The sequence below is a fragment of the Denticeps clupeoides genome, chromosome 3 (genome assembly GCF_900700375.1).
Source record: "Denticeps clupeoides chromosome 3, fDenClu1.1, whole genome shotgun sequence".
Classification (NCBI taxonomy): Eukaryota; Metazoa; Chordata; class Actinopteri; order Clupeiformes; family Denticipitidae; genus Denticeps; species Denticeps clupeoides.
In genome coordinates this window covers 24,314,640-24,334,497 of record NC_041709.1, presented here as the reverse complement: position 1 = coordinate 24,334,497, position 19,858 = coordinate 24,314,640, and the positions used below count along the sequence as shown (strand labels likewise).

At 50.2% G+C, this 19,858-nt stretch overlaps 1 protein-coding gene across 5 annotated transcripts in view; it reads left to right on the top strand.

The window, feature by feature from the left end:
* axin2 (axin 2 (conductin, axil)) overlaps positions 1-19,858 on the top strand; it is a 68,093-nt gene that overhangs the window by 46,250 nt on the left and 1,985 nt on the right. For 3 of the 5 annotated variants that reach the window (XM_028972917.1, XM_028972915.1, XM_028972914.1), the window contains 9 exons: positions 8,624-9,495; positions 11,302-11,442; positions 14,133-14,235; positions 15,719-15,859; positions 16,108-16,550; positions 16,639-16,815; positions 16,892-17,122; positions 17,212-17,307; positions 17,820-17,996. In XM_028972917.1, the coding sequence (XP_028828750.1) occupies positions 8,690-9,495; positions 11,302-11,442; positions 14,133-14,235; positions 15,719-15,859; positions 16,108-16,550; positions 16,639-16,815; positions 16,892-17,122; positions 17,212-17,307; positions 17,820-17,996 (2,315 nt within the window). In that variant the 5' untranslated portion in view covers positions 8,624-8,689. Of the gene's footprint in view, positions 1-7,935; positions 8,203-8,623; positions 9,496-11,301; positions 11,443-14,132; positions 14,236-15,718; positions 15,860-16,107; positions 16,551-16,638; positions 16,816-16,891; positions 17,123-17,211; positions 17,308-17,819; positions 17,997-19,858 lie in introns of those variants that run through there. The other 2 variants (XM_028972916.1, XM_028972918.1) reach the window with 2 other exon arrangements.

The window sequence follows — 19,858 nt, the reverse complement described above, 5'->3', positions numbered from 1 at the left end:
GCCCTTATCACTGTAATCAGTCATCTAATGGGCTCCTGACAGGCAGCCAGGGCGAAGGGCGTGAACAAAAGGTGGAGCCGAGAGATCAGAGAGTTGCCAGGACACAGCACTTTTACTTATGCCCTTGAGTTTACTGCTTTTTCAGGGACAGAATTAAGATTACATCCATGTACCTCTCACAGACACTCCGATGGATAGTTTATCCATAAAAGTGGAATCATTTTTAACATTTACATGTACAGCATTTAGCAGACGCTCATGTCCAGGGTGATGTATATCTTTTTCTGCTTTTCATACCTTTACTGCTGGACTTAAGCCAACAACCGATCTTTATGATCTTTAACAGAGACAATCAGCTACGTTACATGCCATCACAAGCCTAATAAGTAAAGTACAATTATTACTATGTAGAGAAGTAATAAGTTACATTGTTACTTTTCCTGAGAAACATTGTCTCGGAAATTAGCACAGTGCTGTCACTTTGCATTCAGCAACGTTACAAAGCTAACAAACCCACGTGGTTTTTGTACACTGGGTGAACTGATTGTCCTAACCGTCAAAAAGAACATCATGGCCATTTTTCTGCTCCTGAAGGATCGTGACTTTTTGTAACTGAGGTCGTTGCAGCGTTGTGGTGATTATTTCGAGGTGTCTTTCTTTGGTTTGGAGTCTCTGTGCAAAGTTAGCTTTAGAACCGAGAACAGGAACACCTACCCTGACCTGAGCTGTGAGCATCGGCAGGCTGCTGTATAAACGATGGCACGGTCTCAGATTACACGATTGCCCCCACCGCTTGTCTTCACACAGACGAGGTGAGAACAGGTCTGAAGTTTTGGGGGAAGTTCACCGTGACCCTTTGATCAGCCGACGCGTGACACGATCTGTTTTACAGTCAAATGACGAGACGTCCGCCACAGAGAAACTTTTCCCAACTCCAGCTTGCAGGAACTGCGTCTTGATTGTCTGGCATGAAGAGAGTTGGAGAGTTCAGTAGAGGGGCACGGGGATGGATGTGATCTCCATCGATTCCTGAGGAGATAAATCCGATCCAGTCTGCACCACACGGGCTACAATAGAAGATAATTACACTATGCACGGGCTCCACCTATAATTTCTCGGGGTGATTTATGAGTCCCGGCGAGTAACGGCCACCCTGCCTCTGGAAAATGAGCTTTAAATTATTAGGTTTTGCTTTTCTCTTTTTAAGTCATGCAATTCGTCGGAGCATTCCACTCAGTGGCAAGATCTTTGGACAATAGCGGTGGGGGCAAAGAAAGGGGGCAGGAACTGTTCAGTCAGATAAACACTTCCTTGGAGTCTTCCTTCCCCCCGAGTGTTTGGAGCTGTGTTGAGCCGACTCAGGTTTCCACGCTTTGCTTCGGCGTTTTTGTGGTCCTTTGTTGTTTTTTCTCTCCCTTTGGGCTCAGGTTCTCGTCTCTGACTTTGCTAGCTTGCCTCAAAGAGCTGTTCTGTCACAAGTTTAACTCCAAGTTCGTCATCAATCCTTTAAATTATTATGAGATACATGGACCTCAAAAAAAAAAACACTCCAGCTCCAACCAAGTATTGACAAAAGAAGATCCGCCATAATTTTTCATAAGCTATCAGCCATAATCATCAAAAAATGTATCATGTAACTAATATAGCATATGTAATTAAATTATGAAATCAAATGACCCTTTTTATTCTGCTATGTATATTTTTATCCTGTACCTGTGGTTTTGAGTGACTGATCTAAGAGTTAATATTGGAATTAATATGAGGTTGCGCTTATCTTTCTTGTGGCTGTTATCTCCATAAATCCATAAAAAAAAATGTTTAGTCCGGAATGGCAGGCGGAGTGAAGAGGTCGCTGGAGAAAATTAACAACTTCGTTCCTCTGCTTTCATGTAGTCCGTGGGGCTAATTGCTGCTAACGAAGCAGCTCGTTTACAATTTAATGCACACTGGAGGGGAGGAGCCTGCTTCTTAGCTGAAAGCTGCCATTTTAATGATGGCGAGTTTGATTCTGGTGCGTGATGCAACCCTCACCGCCCCATCATCTGGTTGCTCTTTCACACGTCATTGTGCCCGTTTTTTTTTTTTTCATTCCTTTATGGAACTGCTTGTTCAAGGCGCTCATATACTCCCATCAGCCACAATATTAAAACCACTGACAAGTGAAATGAAGAAAACATGGCTGTAGTTCTGGAAAATGGACAAGAGTAAGGTTCTTTGTGACCAGGATCCAAATCCTTCGGATCTTCTTGTGATCCTTGTGATCAGCAAGCACAGCACACGGTGACACAATGAAACGTGTCCTCTGCTTTTAACCATCACCATTGTGAGCAGTGGGCTTTTACATTTACAGCATTTATCAGACGCTGTCACGATGGCTGGACGTGGCTAAGAAGGAGGACTCATACGCACGACGTCACGAGACAGGGGTTTAATACATGATAAACAGGACAAGGGATACATCACCAGACAATGACCAGACGGCGAACAGACACGAACAGGATAGTTTTAACAATCAGGAAATATAATCACACAAGACTCACATGAAACTTCGGTCCGAACTCCGGCCTCATCTTCTCACAACGCTGGTACAGATCCTACCAACACAAAACAACGGCATTTATCAGACGCCCTTATCCAGAGCGTCTTATAATCAGTAGTTACAGGGACAGTCCCCCCCCGGAGACACTCAGGGTTAAGTATCTTGCTCAGGGACACAATGATAGTAAGTGGGATTTGAACCTGGGTCTTCTTCAAAGGCGAGTGTGTTACCCACTAGGCTACTACCACCCCCTGCCATGACCGGCACCCAGGGAGCAATGTGTGGGGACGGTGACTTCTTCAAGGGGACCTCAGTGGAACCCTGACCCCTCAATAGCAAGTCCGCTTCCTTACCCGCCAGGCCATTACTGACACCACGCCATTATGAATCTAGACCACTGGGTCAGAACATCTCTCACACATCAGGTCTTGTGGGATGTTCGTGGTATGCAGTAGTTAGTGATGACAGAACAGGTCTGAGGAGAGATCCATGTGGGTGTTACTTTAATCCATAGCATGTAAACCCTTTCGTGGTAACAGTATTCATTATCTGGGGAGACCGCACAATAATATAGAGCATGTTTTGTTTTGGCTGGTTGTTTGTATTTACATGAACTATATATCGAAATATATAGTATTTGTAATAAAGCACCTATTTCAAGGATGTAAACTTATTTTCCTGTTTGCTTGTTCATATTTTTTCCAATGTGATATCTATGGATACCAAACTTTCTTCAAAACATAAAAAAATGAATTTTTTTTCTCACTCCTTTTTTGTTTATTTCTAAGGATTTTTTTTCAAGCTCCCATCTTCAGTGTTTGCTCAGAGACAGATGCTTTGGCTTTGTTGTTGCACCTCTGTACCTGTCTGTGTGAAATGTTCTGAGGCCCAGCAGCTGAAGAAGGACTGACATGGGCGAGCATCCCACAACTCTGCTGCTCCTCTCATCTCCAAGTGTTTCTGAGTGGAGAAAGATAGCGTCCCAAGAGCAGATATCAAGCCAGTCAGTCGGCTGGAGGTCAAAGGCTGACGGCCCTTCTTCGCCAATGAAAGCGTGCAGTCCATCTGTCCATTTATGAACAAACATTTCTTTCATATTGGCAATCCAAGATAAAAATGTGCCAAACATGTCGTGACGTTTAATGCGATGAAATGTGGTAAGAACCAAAAGGAACCACAACAGTTTGACATGTTTTGATTTTACACAATATGCATAAAACATTCTGCAGGATATATATATATATATATATATGTGTGTGTGTGTGTGTGTGTGTGTGTGTGTGTATATATGTATATATATATGAAAACGAATTGTGGCATTGATGTGTGTTTCACCCATTGGCTCCTCCCTCTAAAGCACACACTTGTTCTCTAATAGAGACCCAAGGTTCACCCAGTGGTATTCAACGATTCTTTAGAACTGAATCTTTTTTCAGTTTTTAAGAACATCCCTTGGTATGAGAATAACGTGTCATTTTCAGAAATATCCCTCCTGTTGGCATAGACTCGAGATCATGGGCATGGTTTTGACAGATCATGGCTGCTACTGGTCTTCTGATTGGCTTTAGTATTTTTTTATAGTCAGTTTATATTGATATCAGACATATTGGTGTTTCATACATGTTTTGAGGAGGACATTTTTTCTGGTGGAATTTCTGGTGACAAGCAATTATACAGTGCTCAGTAATTTCTAGTTTTTATGTTTCACAATCACTCTCTGAGAAAGTTCATTGTCGCAAGATGTGACTTTTTTCATGTTTGAAAAGGGCTTTTTTTTTGGTTTTGGGCTCCGCCTTTTGATGCCTCCTGGTTCATGTCAGGGCAACTTATCTGTCCAGGACAGGACTTGTGAGCTACCAAGTCAACGCAAAGTTTTTGCTGGAGTTTTGCTGTAACCATCTCACGTGTGTTTTGCCGACTGAAACCAGGTGGATGGATCTTTTGATCGAGGAAATGATCCGGTTTGACAACTCCGAGTTGGGGGGTGTTTTTAATTACGCCCGTCCCACCAGCAGACAAAGGCTGGCGTCGCATAGCTCGGACCAAAAGGGCTTAGGCACCACACCAGACATTGTTTCTGCGCATTATTGAACTTTCCCGAGCCGCGGCAAAACAGGATTAGGGCTGAAAAAGAGAAGCGCGACAGTCGTCATTAATCCGCATCCCAGCCCCCACGTGCAAACAACTTGGCTGATTAGAAAAAGCAGGTTTCTGTGCGAGATACGGACCCCGTCGCCCACTCTTACTCCGATCTCCACTCAAAACGAAAGTTTATTTTCTCAAATTGGTCCTTTTAACTCTATCCTCTTAACGAGCCATAACAGAGGGATGAATGGCTGCCTTCTCTAACTTTAAGGGTGTTAGGCACCATGTCCAACTTCAAAGGGCCTCTTAACTCCAGACTTTAATTGTATCTTGGCCTGGCGCTGCCTGCGCCGCATCTGATTCTGCTGACAACTGCACTCCTCTACTCATCCCTATGATGGCTTCCTCCCTCCCTCCCTCCCTCCCTTCGTCTGTCATTAAGGCTTTTCCTTCCCTTCCCTTCCTCCTCTCTTTTCCAAGCGCCGCCGAACTTTTCCCTCTCGACAAGTGGATGCGTCTGGACGGCGTCTCCCTCCGCTGAACGTTAATTTGCCATTGTCCCCCAGATATTCCTCAGCCGCGGCTCGAGATAAAGGGATAATCACTTCAAAGCGAAGCGCTGGGAGTGTAACCTCCAGCCGAAAGTGGAAGTGGACAATGCACTAATTGAGAGTGGTAACTGATCACAGGGTTGGTTTAAAAGGAAACGCCGAGCCTCCCTTCGGATACACTTAACTTTATTAGTGTTTATGGTAATGCCGCCGCGGCCAAAATTATCGCAGCCTTTGAACTCAAACACAATTAACTCGTTATCTCGTAAAGCGTCGAGCCCTCCTAAGACACGGTTTACGGAAATGAAAAAAGAAGTAAATGTACGGGCACAGACTTCGCATTTTGCAGCGCAGTGAAACGCACCACTGAAGAGCCGCCGAATAAAAAAAAAAACATGGAGGCATGAGATTCGCGCCGCCCGCTTGTCCCTATGCATTACCGTGGCATTTCAGCTAGGGGAGGAAAAAGGAGAAGGGAAGTCCGCTTTTGGTGATCTTTTTCCAGGAGGTGGTCTCGTATCTCCCTTTGATGTGTCTAATCCCTTAAAGCACCTGAGTTTATGCAAACAGGGGCGGCTGACTTTCACCACCACCCCACCTTCGGATTTGCTCTACTGCGCGAGTCTCCAATTAGCCCCCGGCTCACCCTGTTTTATTGGGGGCTCCTTGGTCACGCCCTCTTCCAGCGGCTCGTCCTGCGTTCTCCTTCCAAACATTCGGGTCCCTCCTGCGAAACGGCCGGACCCTACAACAAAAGGGTCAGGCAGGGGTCGACATCTAAAAAGGGCCATTCTGCGACTTTACAGCCCACAATTCACCTCAGTCAGATAATTGTGCCGGCATGAAATGACCAACAGGTGTGGACTCACGGCGCTAGCCATGCCCCTGCCTTCCGCCGAGGCCACATAAAAGCATTCCTCCGTCTTCGTCCCCGTGGACGGCGCTTTAATTAGGACTGGGATTCAGCGCAGGATCTCAAAAGGTTTTTACGTGGAGCTCTATGGTTTGGTTGTTCGACTGGACTCGACTTTCCCATCGACCAAATGTTCCTGGTTCTTCTTTTGAGATACTAAACCTACCATCTAGTTAACACATTATTGGTACAATACCTACATTATATTCACTACACCGTACTGTGCAGCATGTAAACTGACGTTTGAAAGTTCCATTAAAACCATTAGGACAAGTTTTCCTCACACAAGGCCGTAACATTTTTTTGTTATACTTTATTATACTTCTATTTCATTTGTTTTATTATGTAAACTTTACTTTACTTTTCAAGCCTTTATCTCCTTGGCATCATCAAAGAAAGTCTATTTAGTTCAATTATTGGTTGAACATTGTTTGCTTGTGTGTATTATATATGTATATATGTATGTGTATGTTTTTTTAGAACAGTGCATTACAACCAACAAATACAATCATTTTAGACATTACAGTAACCTCCAGATCAGGACCACAAGGCTTCTAAACACCTTCTTCCTCCAAGCACTTAGAAGCCCCCTGCAAGTGTGTTCTGTCCTACGCCAACTTCTGTGTAGACCTGGACATATGTCGTCTTGGCAGCAACCTATTACAAGCTTACCTTGTGGCTGGATTTGCAGAATCATGTATGTGAACCTGTTCAATCGGATGAATCTGTCCCTCCAGCATTTTGCTGGCTTTCGTGGTTGTTGCAACCTGAAATACCTCATTTTGCGGGAACATTGTTCTAAAGAAAGATCCAACGCATGCTGCAGTATTTTTAAGCATTTGCTGCGAAATTGTGAGCAAATTACAGGGTTGACGACAATTAAGAGGTAAAGCAGGGAGGAAAAAAACCTGATCTTTAATGACATTTGCGCCTGTGATGATTGACAGCTGTGTGTTTAAACCAGAATGAGGAAGCAGTCAGCTGCCAATCATTGGACACCTCCCACTTTAAGCTGTTTATGAAAAAATATTAAACATCACAAGTGCCAGTTTGTCCTGATTATCCTGATAAATAATGGGTATGTTGCCGCGAGTCACTTTAGAACAATGATAATGTAGTGAAAGTGAAGTGAGTGTCATTGTGATACACTGCAGCACAGCACACGGTGACACAACGAAATTTGTCCTCTGCTTTTAACCATCACCCTTGGTGAGCAGTGGGCAGCCATGACAGGCACCCGGGGAGCAGTGTGTGGGGACGGGGCTTTGCTCAGGGGCGCCTCACTGGCACCTCGGCGGATCGGGATTCGAACCGGCAACCTGCTAAGCCACCACTGCCCCGATCTACTATTGTCTCGCTAATAAATTGCGTTTTGTACTGTGCCGGTCTATCCATAAAAGATCACGTGATCAATTCATGTCGCTGTTACAGCCACCCCCCCCCCCACCCCCCAGAAAAAAAACGTACGAAGAGTCGTCGTTTTGCCCCCCCACCCCACCCACCCCAACCCCCCTTCTTACTTATGCACTTATTTAATTATATCTTGTTCTTTAAAGCTGATGTTCCACATCAAAGGAACAATATAGTCTTTGAAGTTGTGTACTGTGGGTCAGAGTCTCTCTCTCTCTGCATTAAAAACTCACGGTGGCGAGAGTAAAAAAGTACACCGTCGCGGTAACAGCGGTGAGTGAGGGTATATTTTACACCCCGGCGGCCAGGAGCGGGTTAACGGGAGAGGAACGCGGGGAGGGGAGGCTCCGCGTCCGCGTCCGTGAAGTTCGCGTGGCGACGGAAGGGTTTGCGGGGCTGATCGCGGGGCTGATCGGGGCGGCGGATCGCTTTACTCGCGGGGAGTTCGGGCTCCGATAGCGGTCGAGGACGGGAGCGCCGCGCCGTGTTCCTATTATGATTATTGCGATGATTATTTTGTTGTTGTTGCTGGAGAGGAAGATGACGCGCGGCGCCGCTTCGCTTTGAAGAGTTCTTTTTTTTTTTTTTTTTTTTTAGTTGTTTTACGATTCCTTTTTTTTTTTAAACCTATTTTAATTCGAACCCGGGGACTTTGCACGAGTGGACGTGTGGATCGCTCTATGCCGGGCTCCGGCGGGCCGATGGTGAGTTAGAGATCGGCTCGGTGTGCTCCAGATCGCGGGGGACGGAGGGGGCGGCGCGCTTCAGCTCTACCTCCTCTTTGATATTTTGACACCAGCCCCCCCCCTCCCCGCTCCCATGTAAATAGGAGGGCTTCTCCTCGGTCCGGGGTCAGTTGTTGGACGGGACGGGGCTGAGGACGCGCACCGCCGCAGCCTCCCTCCCTGCCGGATTACCGCTGTTGGATTTACGCGGAGCGCGGGGATCGTATTATTATTGTTTTTGTTATTATTATTACTACTATTATTAGATTTTTTTTCCCGCCATGGTGCGCCGGTAGCGAGTCGCTCTCCGCCCGGACCGGTCCCCGCGATGCGCGCCGCCCCGGGCGCGTCGCTGTGAAGTTGCCCGGGTCTGAGCCGCTGTCGCCGCTCTGTGTTCCAGGGAGAAGAGGGGTCGCGCTGATCCAGGGGAGCCCGAGGCCGGACGCGGACAGGCGGACAGGCGGCGATGAGCGGCGCGCTGGCCGAGCCGCTCGGCGGCGGCAGCTTCAGGGAAGACGCGCCGCGTCCTCCGGTCCCCGGGGAGGAGGGCGAGGCGTCGAGCCGCAAGCCCGGGAGACATGGCCGCGCGAGGCCGACGAGCGGCGCCGAACCGGCGCGGAGGGACGAGGACGGACTCGGGGAGCCCGAGGGCAGCGCGTCCCCGGACTCGCCGCCGGCGCGCTGGACCAAGTCGCTGCACGTCCTCCTGGGGGACCGGGACGGCGCGTACCTCTTCCGGACCTTCCTGGAGCGCGAGAAGTGCGTGGACGTGCTGGACTTCTGGTTCGCCTGCAACGGCTTCAGGCAGATGGACCCGAAGGAGCCCAAAACCCTGCGCGTCGCCAAGGCCATTTACAAGCGCTACGTGGAGAGCCACGGCGTCGTGGCCGCGCAGCTCAAGCCCGCCACCAAGACCTTCATCCGGGACGGCGTGAAGACGCAGCACGTCGACTCGGCCATGTTCGACCAGGCGCAGACCGAGATCCAGGGCGCCATGGAGGAGAACGCCTACCGGATGTTCCTCGCCTCGGACGTCTACCTGGAGTTCGTGCGCGCCGGCGGCGAGAACGCGGCGTACGCGGCCGGCCACGGCGGCCTGGGCGGCCTGAAGCTCATGTGCGGATACCTGCCCCCCCTGATCGAGGACAAGGAGTGGAGCTGCGGCGACCTGAAGGCCAAGGCCCTGGCCACCGTGGTGGGACTGTCGGCCAAGACGCTGCGGGCCACCGTGTCCATCAGGACCGCCGCGGAGGTGCTGGAGCACGGCTGCAGGTGAGGGACGGGTGACAGGACGAGCCGTCACCCACGTAGGCCCATATGATCTTCACATGTGATTAGAAATATCCTGGATTTTAGCTGATTATATCTTTTTTTGTGTGTGTGTGTGTGTGAGTTAAAACTTTGTTGTGTGTAGAACAGCATCGGTGACACCGCGGCCCTCTGCCGGCACACACTTGTCTCTTAGAAACCAGAGTCCTGACTTTCGGTAGTTATTTTATCAGAGCCTCCTTCTCCGAGACGATGAAACTTTTTTAAAACGTCGCGGAAGTGACGGCGCGTTTGATGTCCTGTGAGGACGAGACACAAACATCTGCGCACAATTAAATCGGGGTGGAATCCCCCCCCGGTTCCTTTGGTGACATCAAACCGGGTGCGGAGAACTTCGAGGGTCACTGAAGGTGGCTGACGGTTTTGAAGAGGTTTAAAGGTCTCGCCGATTCCGGCTGTTTTCCCCCCTTGAAGAAAGAGAAGGGGTCCTTTCTTCCTCCGTGCGCCTTAATTCCTATCCGAAACATGTGGAACTAATTTCGACAGTACTCGGGACCCCACCGCCGGCCCTCTTCTCTCCCCAAAACCCTCTCTTTCCTAACCGCCCCGCCGCCGCCCTCCTGCTTATGGGTTTTTTTAGAGCCCCCTTTTCTCCCTCCGTCTCCGCTGCCTCCTTTTATCTCTCCTTTTTTTTGGGGGGAGAAATCCCTCTGACAGAAGACTAAGCGTGCTTTAGAAAAGAAAAAGACGAGGGGGCAAGGGGAAGACAGGAAAGGGGGTGAGGAGGAGGAGACCATGAAAGCGAGAAAAGAGGCGCGGGTTCGGCGGGGCGGGGGGTGGGGAATGTGAGCCCAGCTGTGCTAAATACCTGACTCTTCGCAAGAGCTTCCAAAGGTCAGGTTTGAACTGGGGGCCTGAGGCTTTAGTCGTGCTGCGTTTCTCCCCTTTTTCTCCGGGCTTCTTCTCCCCCCCCACCACCGGTTTGCCAGCGGAACAGGAATGCGCCGTGGCGGGAGAGAGGAGAGCGCGCAGGGAGACTTCGGGGAAAGGACGGTGGCGGAGGGGGAGGAAAGTGCGGGAACCCTGCCCGGACAAAGCCGGTGGAGATAGCAGGAGAAGGGGAAGTGCTCATTGTCCATTCACACGAGCCGGGCCGCTCGCGTCTCGCCCGCCCGAAGGCTGGGACATGAAAGAGAAGTGCAGATATATAAACACCGGGCCGCAGATAGCGCGCCCGCATTCCAGAGGTCCCCTCTAATCTCCGCCTGGTTAAAACGAGATGGTCCAACTTGAATGAATTCCTTCTCGACTTTGCTGGCCTGTCGTTTTAACAGTGGTAGTAGCCTAGTGGGTAACACACTCGCCTATGATCCAGAAGACCCAGGTTCAAATCCCGCTTACTACCATTGTGTCCCTGAGCAAGACACTTCACCCTAATTTGCTCCAGGGGGACTGTCCCCTGTAACTATGTAAATGTAAAGAGACACCGTTCCAGAAAATGTAGCAGCTTGGAAAACGCGGTTACCGCTCACCGAACCAACGCCAACCTTTCTGGCAGATTTACCGTTGCGTTAACGGCGGGAACAACAATCAAGTGAAGTTTTAATTCTGGGGGGCGTGTTCAAGAAACCGTAGCTTCTGCTAGGTCTCACGATCAAGCGTTCAGCAATGTTGAAGTGTCACACCCTACCATAGTGTCCCCGAACAAGACCTTGACCCTGAGTGTCTCCAGGGGGGGACTGTCCCTCTAACTGCTCTGGATAAGGACGTCTGGCCAAGTGGCTAACTCGGCTACTGCTGTGATTTCAGAACACAGAGGCGAGGAGATCCCGCCAACCCCTACTACGTGAACTCGGGGCACGTGTTCGCCCCCGTCACCAGTGCCAACGACAGCGAGATCTCCAGCGATGCCATGACAGACGACTCCATGTCCATGACGGACAGCAGTGTGTAAGTGTACCTTTAAACATCTAAACGTAGCATGTCGAGTTTGCCGTTTTTTTTTTTTTTTTCGCGTATTATCGAGATCGTACCACAGTTTGTCTCTGATTCAGCGGTTTCTAAGCAACACCATTCAGCAGCCACTGGGCACATAAACAGTGTAATAAGGTGGGATGTTGTGATGCGTCCTAAATGTGTCCAGCCATGAAAGACGCCCAGGGAGCCGGTACCTTGATCAAGGGGACCTCAGTGACACCTTCTCTGATGAGTGGGCCACTAGGCCACCACTATAGTCACTCCCATCCAATCACAATGCCAGAGCGGGACTGTAACCATTTGAAATACTTTGCTAAAACCATCCAGATGTCTTGGTGACGGAACTTGTTGTCATTGGTTCCTGGAGAAAAGTTGTTTTTTTTCCCCCGGCCTGTTCCCCTCCTTGTTTTAAGTAACGCACATCCATCTGCCATCAGAAACCTTTTGTTTTTCATTATTATCTAATCATCCTCCTTTTTGAAGAGCAAGGGTGGAAAAAATTAGCCGCTTGGCCTTAAGACAGCCTCATTGACAAATGCTGGCAGCGCATGAAAGGGAGGCTTACTCGCATGGTGGTTTGATTTCCTCCTAGCGGACCTAGCGCGGTGAGATCGGGTGTCGGCGAGGCTCTTTCATGGAAGGCGGGGCGGCGCGTGAGGGTCTGTGTGTGTGTGTGTGTGTGTGAGAGGCTGTTCGGGATACTCTTCTCTGGACTTCTGGACAGGTCACCTGGGACTCCTGCCGCCAGGGTTAGGGCGCCCCCCCCCTCCATATTCATCCCCACCCCCCTGTTTGTGGTGTGGTGGCGGGGAGCTGCAGCGAGAAATAAAGTGCAGTGAGGATGAAAGGCTTAACTGAATCGCTTTCAGCCCATTGTTAGGCTCAGGGAGCTTAGGGGGATGAGAGGGTGGCTGGCCGCTTTGAAAATTAGTTGCACAACTGAATGGGAGATCCCCATAAAGCAAGAGCTCGTGAAAGAGATGCCCCCCCCCTTCTTCATCCCCTCCCCAACTGGCCCAGCCCATTCCTCGGCCAAGTCGGACCCGGCAGGGCTATCCACTTCTGAGGGGGTGGGGCTCCGGAGTAGTGTTGTTGTTGCTGGACAGTTATGATGACTTATGATGTGGGGTGGTAGTAGCCTAGTGGGTAACACACTCGCCTATGAACCAGAAGACCCAGGTTCAAATCCCACTTACTACCATTGTGTCCCTGAGCAAGACACTTAACCCTAAAATGTCTCCGGGGGGGACTGTCCCTGTAACTACTGATTGTAAGTCGCTCTGGATAAGAGCGTCTGATAAATGCCGTAAATGTAAATGACTCTGCAGGCCTGAGAAAGCCAGATCTAACAGACCTTCTCCCTTCTGAATGTCCTATTGTCTTCTTTTGCCTTGTGCATTTTTACCCATAACGCACAAAAACGATTTCCTGGCCGATTACCGAAGTGGTTAAATGTGTAAATGCTAATGATACACAAAAATTGCGTTAATGTTCCCTTAGCACCGGCGTAAAACTGCCTTTTCCCTCCTGCATCCAATATCCCTGCCGAACTCATCTTTAAAAATCTACCTCTTCGTTTGGGGAACAGTTACTGTGGCTTTTTTTTAATGGTTAAAAGCCACGACTCAAATTTGAATCTCATTCCAGATAAAGAAAAGGCAGTTGGGGGGATTTTTTCCCCTTCTTTTCTTTTCCCCTTTTTTTTTTTTTTTTTTTTTTGCTTATATCTTATTTATGGATTTACTTGGACGCTAGGGAATGCTGCTGCGCCAACTTCAAACATTACCTTATCTTACAAACCAGCCTTTTGATGTTGCTGAGATCAGAGGCTCGCTACGGAGCCGTTGCCAAATGAAGATGGCAGCGGGTGCATATGCGCATGAGTGTGAGATTTCAAAGTGCCGGCAAAGTCTGCGTTTGGGCTGGGTCAGACACTTCAGAGTTAGAAAAAAAAAGGGCCAAGATAATTGGCCCGGCTTAAATGGGCGCTGGCTGGAACGGGGGCTCGGAGGAGGGCCGAGACGATTCCGGAACGGACACGAGAGACCCACATTCGCGCCGGCCGGCCTCTTCCCTGCCCCCGGGTGGACCCGGCGCCTCCAGACATCAGACTTCTAATGGCATCTAGGAGTTAGTCATGAGCACTGCTCGGCGTTAGGTAAATATAAATCCGACTTCTGAGGCGCCGGAAGCCGCTGACCTGGAGTTGTGACCCCGTTCTTCCTTTGATGAGTCAGAAGAGCAGATTCTTCAAAGCCCATGGTTCCGTGTTGTTTTCTGGCCCATAACGGTTCTTCTGTGGGGCAGAGGAGCACATGTTGAGATGGACTTTAAGGCTTTAAAAAGAAGTCTTGATGCAGATTTTATAGAATATGAGGGGAAAAAGTCATTATGTACATTTTAAGGATATTATAGCATAAATCCTGGTTTTCCTTTAACAATTATTAAACACTGTTATTATATTGTAATTCAGAACGTTGTCATTATGTGCTGTTTTCTTCATAATATTGTCATGCATAGTAATTCAAATACATTTTGTAGTTAGCTTTTCGGCAACTATCGGCAAAATAGTTCAGCTCGTAATTGTGAGAAAGTGAGACGTTATTGTCACGACTTCCTGTTTCTGGGCGTTGAAAGTTCTCCCGCTTGTTTTTTTTTGACAGGGATGGAATTCCTCCGTACAAGCTGGTCACCAAGAAGCAGCTCCAGCGGGAGATGCATCGCAGCGTCAAGATCAACGGGCAGGTCTCGCTACCCCACTTCCCAGTAAGAACCGCAGCCACAGGCCTTTTTTTTTATAACTCCACCCGCTTTCCAGCTCGGAATCTTTGAAGGAACTTCGGGATTGGGATAGGTGGGGCAGGATTTCTCTGTTTGGGAGGTCAAGTGGTCAGCGCCTTTAAAGGGGAGCCCAGTCGATACCGGCCAAGTCAGCTTGCTTTGTTCCCCCCGAGACACCTCTTTGAAGAAGCCATGAATAGAGCTTGTGTGGCTTCTTTAGTGACAACTTCCAACAGGGCCACCCCCCCACCCCCTCGTTTCTTTCCCCCCCGTCTGAATCTGGCCATTGAGTTCCTCCCCCGGCAGCGTCTCCGAGTGTTTTTTTTTTTCAGGGGGAGGCCAAAGTTGTTTTTCCCACTACAAGAAAAAAGGAGCCCTTGAGTTGGTGAAACTCACTGCGAGATTTTGTGTGACGACGAAAGGAGAGAAAAAAAAACAAGCAATGGAAAAACTACCGTCCTTCGCCTCGTAAACATTTCTTTTCTGTTCTGTGTGTGTGTTTGCACACACTGGTAGAAATGGGTTTTTTGGAATGGGGGGGGGGGGGGGGGGGTTGTGCCTCTGTTCTCTGTTCCTCTTATTCTTCCTCTCCCACTTGCGCTCTTTTAATGTCTCCCCCCTGATTTGGAGATGGCTCCCTCTCCCAGGATGCACCAGGGCTCCAGGCAGCGGGAGCTTGGTGCGGCAGGCGAGACTCTTGCCAGCAGCTCTTGCTCTTTTTCTCTCTCTTTCTCCCCTTCATCGTCTCTACAAAGAGATGGGAGGAACACACACAAAAAGGCAAAAAAAAAAAATCAAGAAAGCGAGACCGCAAAACAACAACAAAAGAGAGAGAGAGAGAGAGAGAGGCGGCGGCGGCAGATATAGTTGAAGGGATAATGTGACTACTGTACTTTGGAGGTGCCGCGCATGCAGTCGGGAAATAAATTACCACTTTTTCTTCTGATCTCCGCAGTATTCGACTCCTATATATCCCCCCTTCCCTCCCTCTGCCACACATCTCTCAATCTTCTTCCTCTTGCCCCCCCCCCCCCCCCCCCATTCTTTTAATTTACCCCCTGCGCCCCACCCCCACCCCTTTTTTCTCTCTCTCTCTTCCCCCCCCCCCCCCCGTCTATCTGGCTTTTATTCCAAGATTTAAAAGCCCCTGTCCCTCCCACCCCTGATGTGCGTTTGATGTTTGACAAGGGCCCTTTGAAGCTGGCTGACTTCAGAGCCTGTTCTGATGGCGCAGTTGCACCGCGGAGAGCGAGCAGTCAGCGGGGGGAGGTCGGTGGGGTGGGGGAGGGGCGGCTCAGAGCGAGACCAACTGCTCCTGCCGATGGCTCGCTGACGCCAGGGGCAGCAGGCAAGGAGAGAGGGGGGTAAAAGGGTTGGGGGGGGGGGGGTGGACAGATAAGGAGAGGGGGCAGTTGACAGTCTGCTGCCTGCTCTCAGGTTACCCCTGTAACACATCCCTCCTTTGCAGAGAACCCACCGGTTGCCTAGGGAGATGACCCCCGTGGAGCCGTCGGCCTTTGCTGCGGAGCTCATCACCCGGCTGGAGAAGCTGAAGAGGGAGCAGGAGACCATGAGCTCCCTCGAGGAGCGTCTGCAGAAGATCCAAGAGGTGAACCTCCCCCCCCGACCTGCAAACCCTTGCCCGGTTAACGTCCTGAGTTGCGCCGAGCGCTGAGCTGTTAGAACCGGGCCGCCCGAAATGTCTCAGGCCCCCTTTTCCATCTCTGGGAGCCTCAAGCTTATGCTTGTCGACATACTTAGAATTCTTCAAATAGCTAGCGCTTAGCAATACTCCAGTGGCCCATCGCTGGCTGTGAGCGTGTAATGGAGGTCCCTAACGTGTGTGTGTGTGTGTAGCAGGAGGAAAGGGACGAGAACGAGGCTGCCAGCAGTACCCCCCACCACCCACCACACGTTCTGGGTCTGCTTCCCGGACCGTGCGAGGAAGACCCCCAGGCCATCTTGGACAACCATGTCTCCCGTGTCCTCAAGACCCCCGGCTGCCAGTCGCCCGGCGCGCCCCTCCGCTACTCGCCGCGCTCCCGGTCGCCGGAGCGCTGCGCCACCGGGGCGCCCAGCAGCCTGTACCTGGGCAGCACCAGCCCCTCGTACCCCGTGCCCGGTGGCAAGGCCACCAAGCACATCCACCACCATTACATCCATCATCACCACGCCGGCTCGCCCAAAAGCAAGGAGCAGATTGAGGCGGAGGCGGCGCAGCGGGTGTCCCAGTGCCTCTGCTCCGGAGGGCCGAACTACTCTTACCAGCGGTGCCACAGCCCGGCCGAGATCAGCTCTGGGTGAGTAGGAGCAGAAGATCGACGCCTGGCTCCGGCCGGGATCTGCTTCCGGGGGGCTGAGTCTGAACTGTTCTGTCACCTCCCGCAGGCGCTCCAGCACTTTATCCAGGAGGCCGGCAAAGGCCAGCGACGGCATAAGTGTCGGCCAGTCGAGCAGGGAGGGCAGCGTCTCCCCGAAGCTGCCCGTCGACGGTACGGACCGGTCGCAGAACGTCTGGCAGTGGATTCTGGAGAGCGAGAGGCAAAACCGGCACAAGCCTCACAGGTAAACAATCAAACGTTAAAACCTGGATCGCTATCCGATCAGCACAACAAATCGCTGATCATTACTCCACCCGCAGCACGCAAGGACCGAAGAAGTCCCATGCCAATGACGCCTCGTCCAAGACCCTCCCTGGTCGGACACCGTCCTGGGGTGGGGGCGGTGTCGGCAGCCACCCCCGCAACCTCCACCCAGGCCACCCCTTCATCCAGGACCCTGCCATGCCACCTCTGCCCCCACCCAACACCCTTGCCCAGTTGGAAGAGGCATGTCGACGCCTTGAGGAGGTCTCCAAGCCCCCCAAACCAAGGTACCCATCCCACAGTTGCCCACGGTTATTCATGTGACTTATTGGTGTGAAGGAATTATTTATTTTGCCGCAATGTTTCGCATCATCAGGCACTCGTCGTCCGGCGTTCAGCGCGACCGGAGTCACCAGCCACCCTTCACGAATGGGAACGCCCCCCTGTCCAGTCCCGGGCTTCAGACTGACGAGTACGTGCCCTTCACCCCCGTTAACACACCGTCGCACTTACAGAATGCTCTAAAAACCGACAAGCTACTAATGAGGCGTCTTTGGTTATTGCTGCCAGGCCTGTGTTTTGAAGCACGGCCATTAGCACCTGGGAGCTAGGGCCCTTCTCCCCACTTTTTAATTGGCCGACCTGCACTGTGCCAGCCGTCTGCGGTCTAACAGCCGTTGTCAGAGGCAAGGTAACAAAGCTTTGGCCGGGAGCTTTTAAAAAATGGTGCCTTGTGGCGACCCCCTGTACCTTGACTCAAGATGGTCCAGTCGAGCTCCCGGAGTGACCAGCACTTTGCCGTAGTTTAGAGGTGACCACTAGAGGGCCTCGACCACGTACTTCATTATAATAAACTACCATCTATTAATCAGATGGTGCGAATTTTGCTTGTGTTCTTGTCTAGGGTCATAATTAGCTGTAGTATTGTTTCTGAGATTCTCAAATTAGCTGATTGTTTACGATCTTGCTCTTGTTCCGGCACAGATGGAAAGAGCCAAAGAAGCCAAACAGCAGTCATAGTTTCACAACGTCTTCGGCGTCTGAGCTGGTGGTCACGTACTTTTTTTGTGGAGAGGAGATCCCATATCGGCGTATGATGAAGACCCACAGCCTGACACTGGGCCACTTCAAAGAGCAGCTCCGCAAGAAAGGCAACTACAGGTAAGGAGTCCCATCTTATTCTGACGCGGCCACCATTAACCACGTTTCCCCTTTCAAAGAAGACACAGATCGTTTTTATTTCTTTTCTTTTTTTTTTGTGATTGGTCCTTGTGTGTTGTGGGTGCTTAGAGAGAAGGGTTTTGTTTGGTGGGGGGTGTCTTTCAGGGTTTGTTTGGGCAGCATTAGAGACATTAAGACCAGGAAGAGAAGGGTGCTACTCGCTGTATGGGTGCTTTTTCAGATGGAATGTGCCCTGATCTGTTGCCAGGTTCCACATTGAGTTTTTGTGTTCCAGAGCAGCACAAAATATCAAGTAGAATCAAGATTTTCTTTTCTTTTTTTTTCCCCTCAACTGCCAGTTTGCAGTCTGGGAAGGTTTCACACAAAAGGTCAGGCTGATGGAGAACCGGAAACGTTCTGCCAAAAGCACAGGATGGAGGGAGTAGCGTTCTCAGTGAGTGGTGAACCAGAACACGCTCTTGCTGAATTTCATGGCATCTGCACCTACCTTCCACAGATACCAAAGATACCCTTTTTGGCTTTTTACCATATCAGTTTGATGAAAAAAAAATCCCCAGTGAACAGGAACCCTGGTCCTGTGCCAGTGGCTTCAGTGGCCCTGGACGTGTTGGGATTGGTTCATTTCAGCAGCCATTCAACAAAGAACAGTACAAAACCATGCTGCCAGGCAATATTGATGCCAGATGTTGAAGAGAAAAATCTTGCCACATAAAACACGTTCCACTGGAAAGACATCCCAAAGCCTCCTTGTTCATTCCCTCTTTCTCTTCCTTTGTTTTCTTGTTTGCTTTCTTTTCTCATCCAGACTCCATGTAGGTGAGGGAGGAACATAACCAAGAGCTTTATCACCCTCATATTTAAGTACCATCTGGCTCAGGAGAACGTTATTCAGTCCATGCCTTGTGTGGCCAAGCTAAACAATACTGCCTCTACAAACCCCAAATGCAACAAGAAGCATCCACGTTCGTCCCCATCGAGAGTCTATGACCTCAGCCCCACCCACCGAGCCAGCATACGTTTGCCAGGCATTCCATTTGTGTTTAATTAACGCTAACAAAGCAAAAGGAACTCCAAACGGCCGTAACGGAAAGACTACTTTTTTTGACGTGGTGTTTGTATAATTTACTCAGCTTCGCTCATAAAAACAAAAAGGTCCAGGAATTCCAGAGCCCAACCAAACACGGGGTGGGTGGAATGAGGCATTTTTCCATTACAAAGCTAATCATTAAAGCCACCCCGCTGCCATGCCCTCTGTTGAAATCGAGGAGCTGAAATCATTAAGCAGGCGGAGGAAAATTAACCCTCTTCTTTCTTCCTTTTGAAACCCTAGTTATGTGACCCCCGCGACCTTCAGGATAGCCTCCCTGTCGCAGTAGCTCCCCTCCCCTGGGCACATAAAGCCTACAGTTCAGACAAATTCCAGTATGACATATAGAAAGATGGAATTAATCCTCGTTTTGTTCTTTCCTTCTTGTGTGACTCCTGTTCTATCGAGCTCTGGTTAAAGGAAAACTCTTGTGTATTGGAGTGTGTGTGTGTGTGTGTGTGTGTGTGTGTGTGTGCGCGCGCACACTCACGTTCCTGCATAGTTTGCCGGCAGACTTTGAGGCACCTAAAATTTCAACCTTTGTGACAGAAGGCCCTTGGTTTGACAGCAGGCACAATTAGGTTCCCGAGACAAGGAAGCTCAGTGTTAAGCGGTGCCTTGAGACGGCACTTAATTACCCCTTCAACTTTAATGAGAGCTCCTCAGACGGCCCCTGAACGTAGCCGACTAGACATTACCCTTGTGACCATGGGGCGGGCCGAGCCTGGCAAGGTTTTCCCGGCCCAATAGGAAC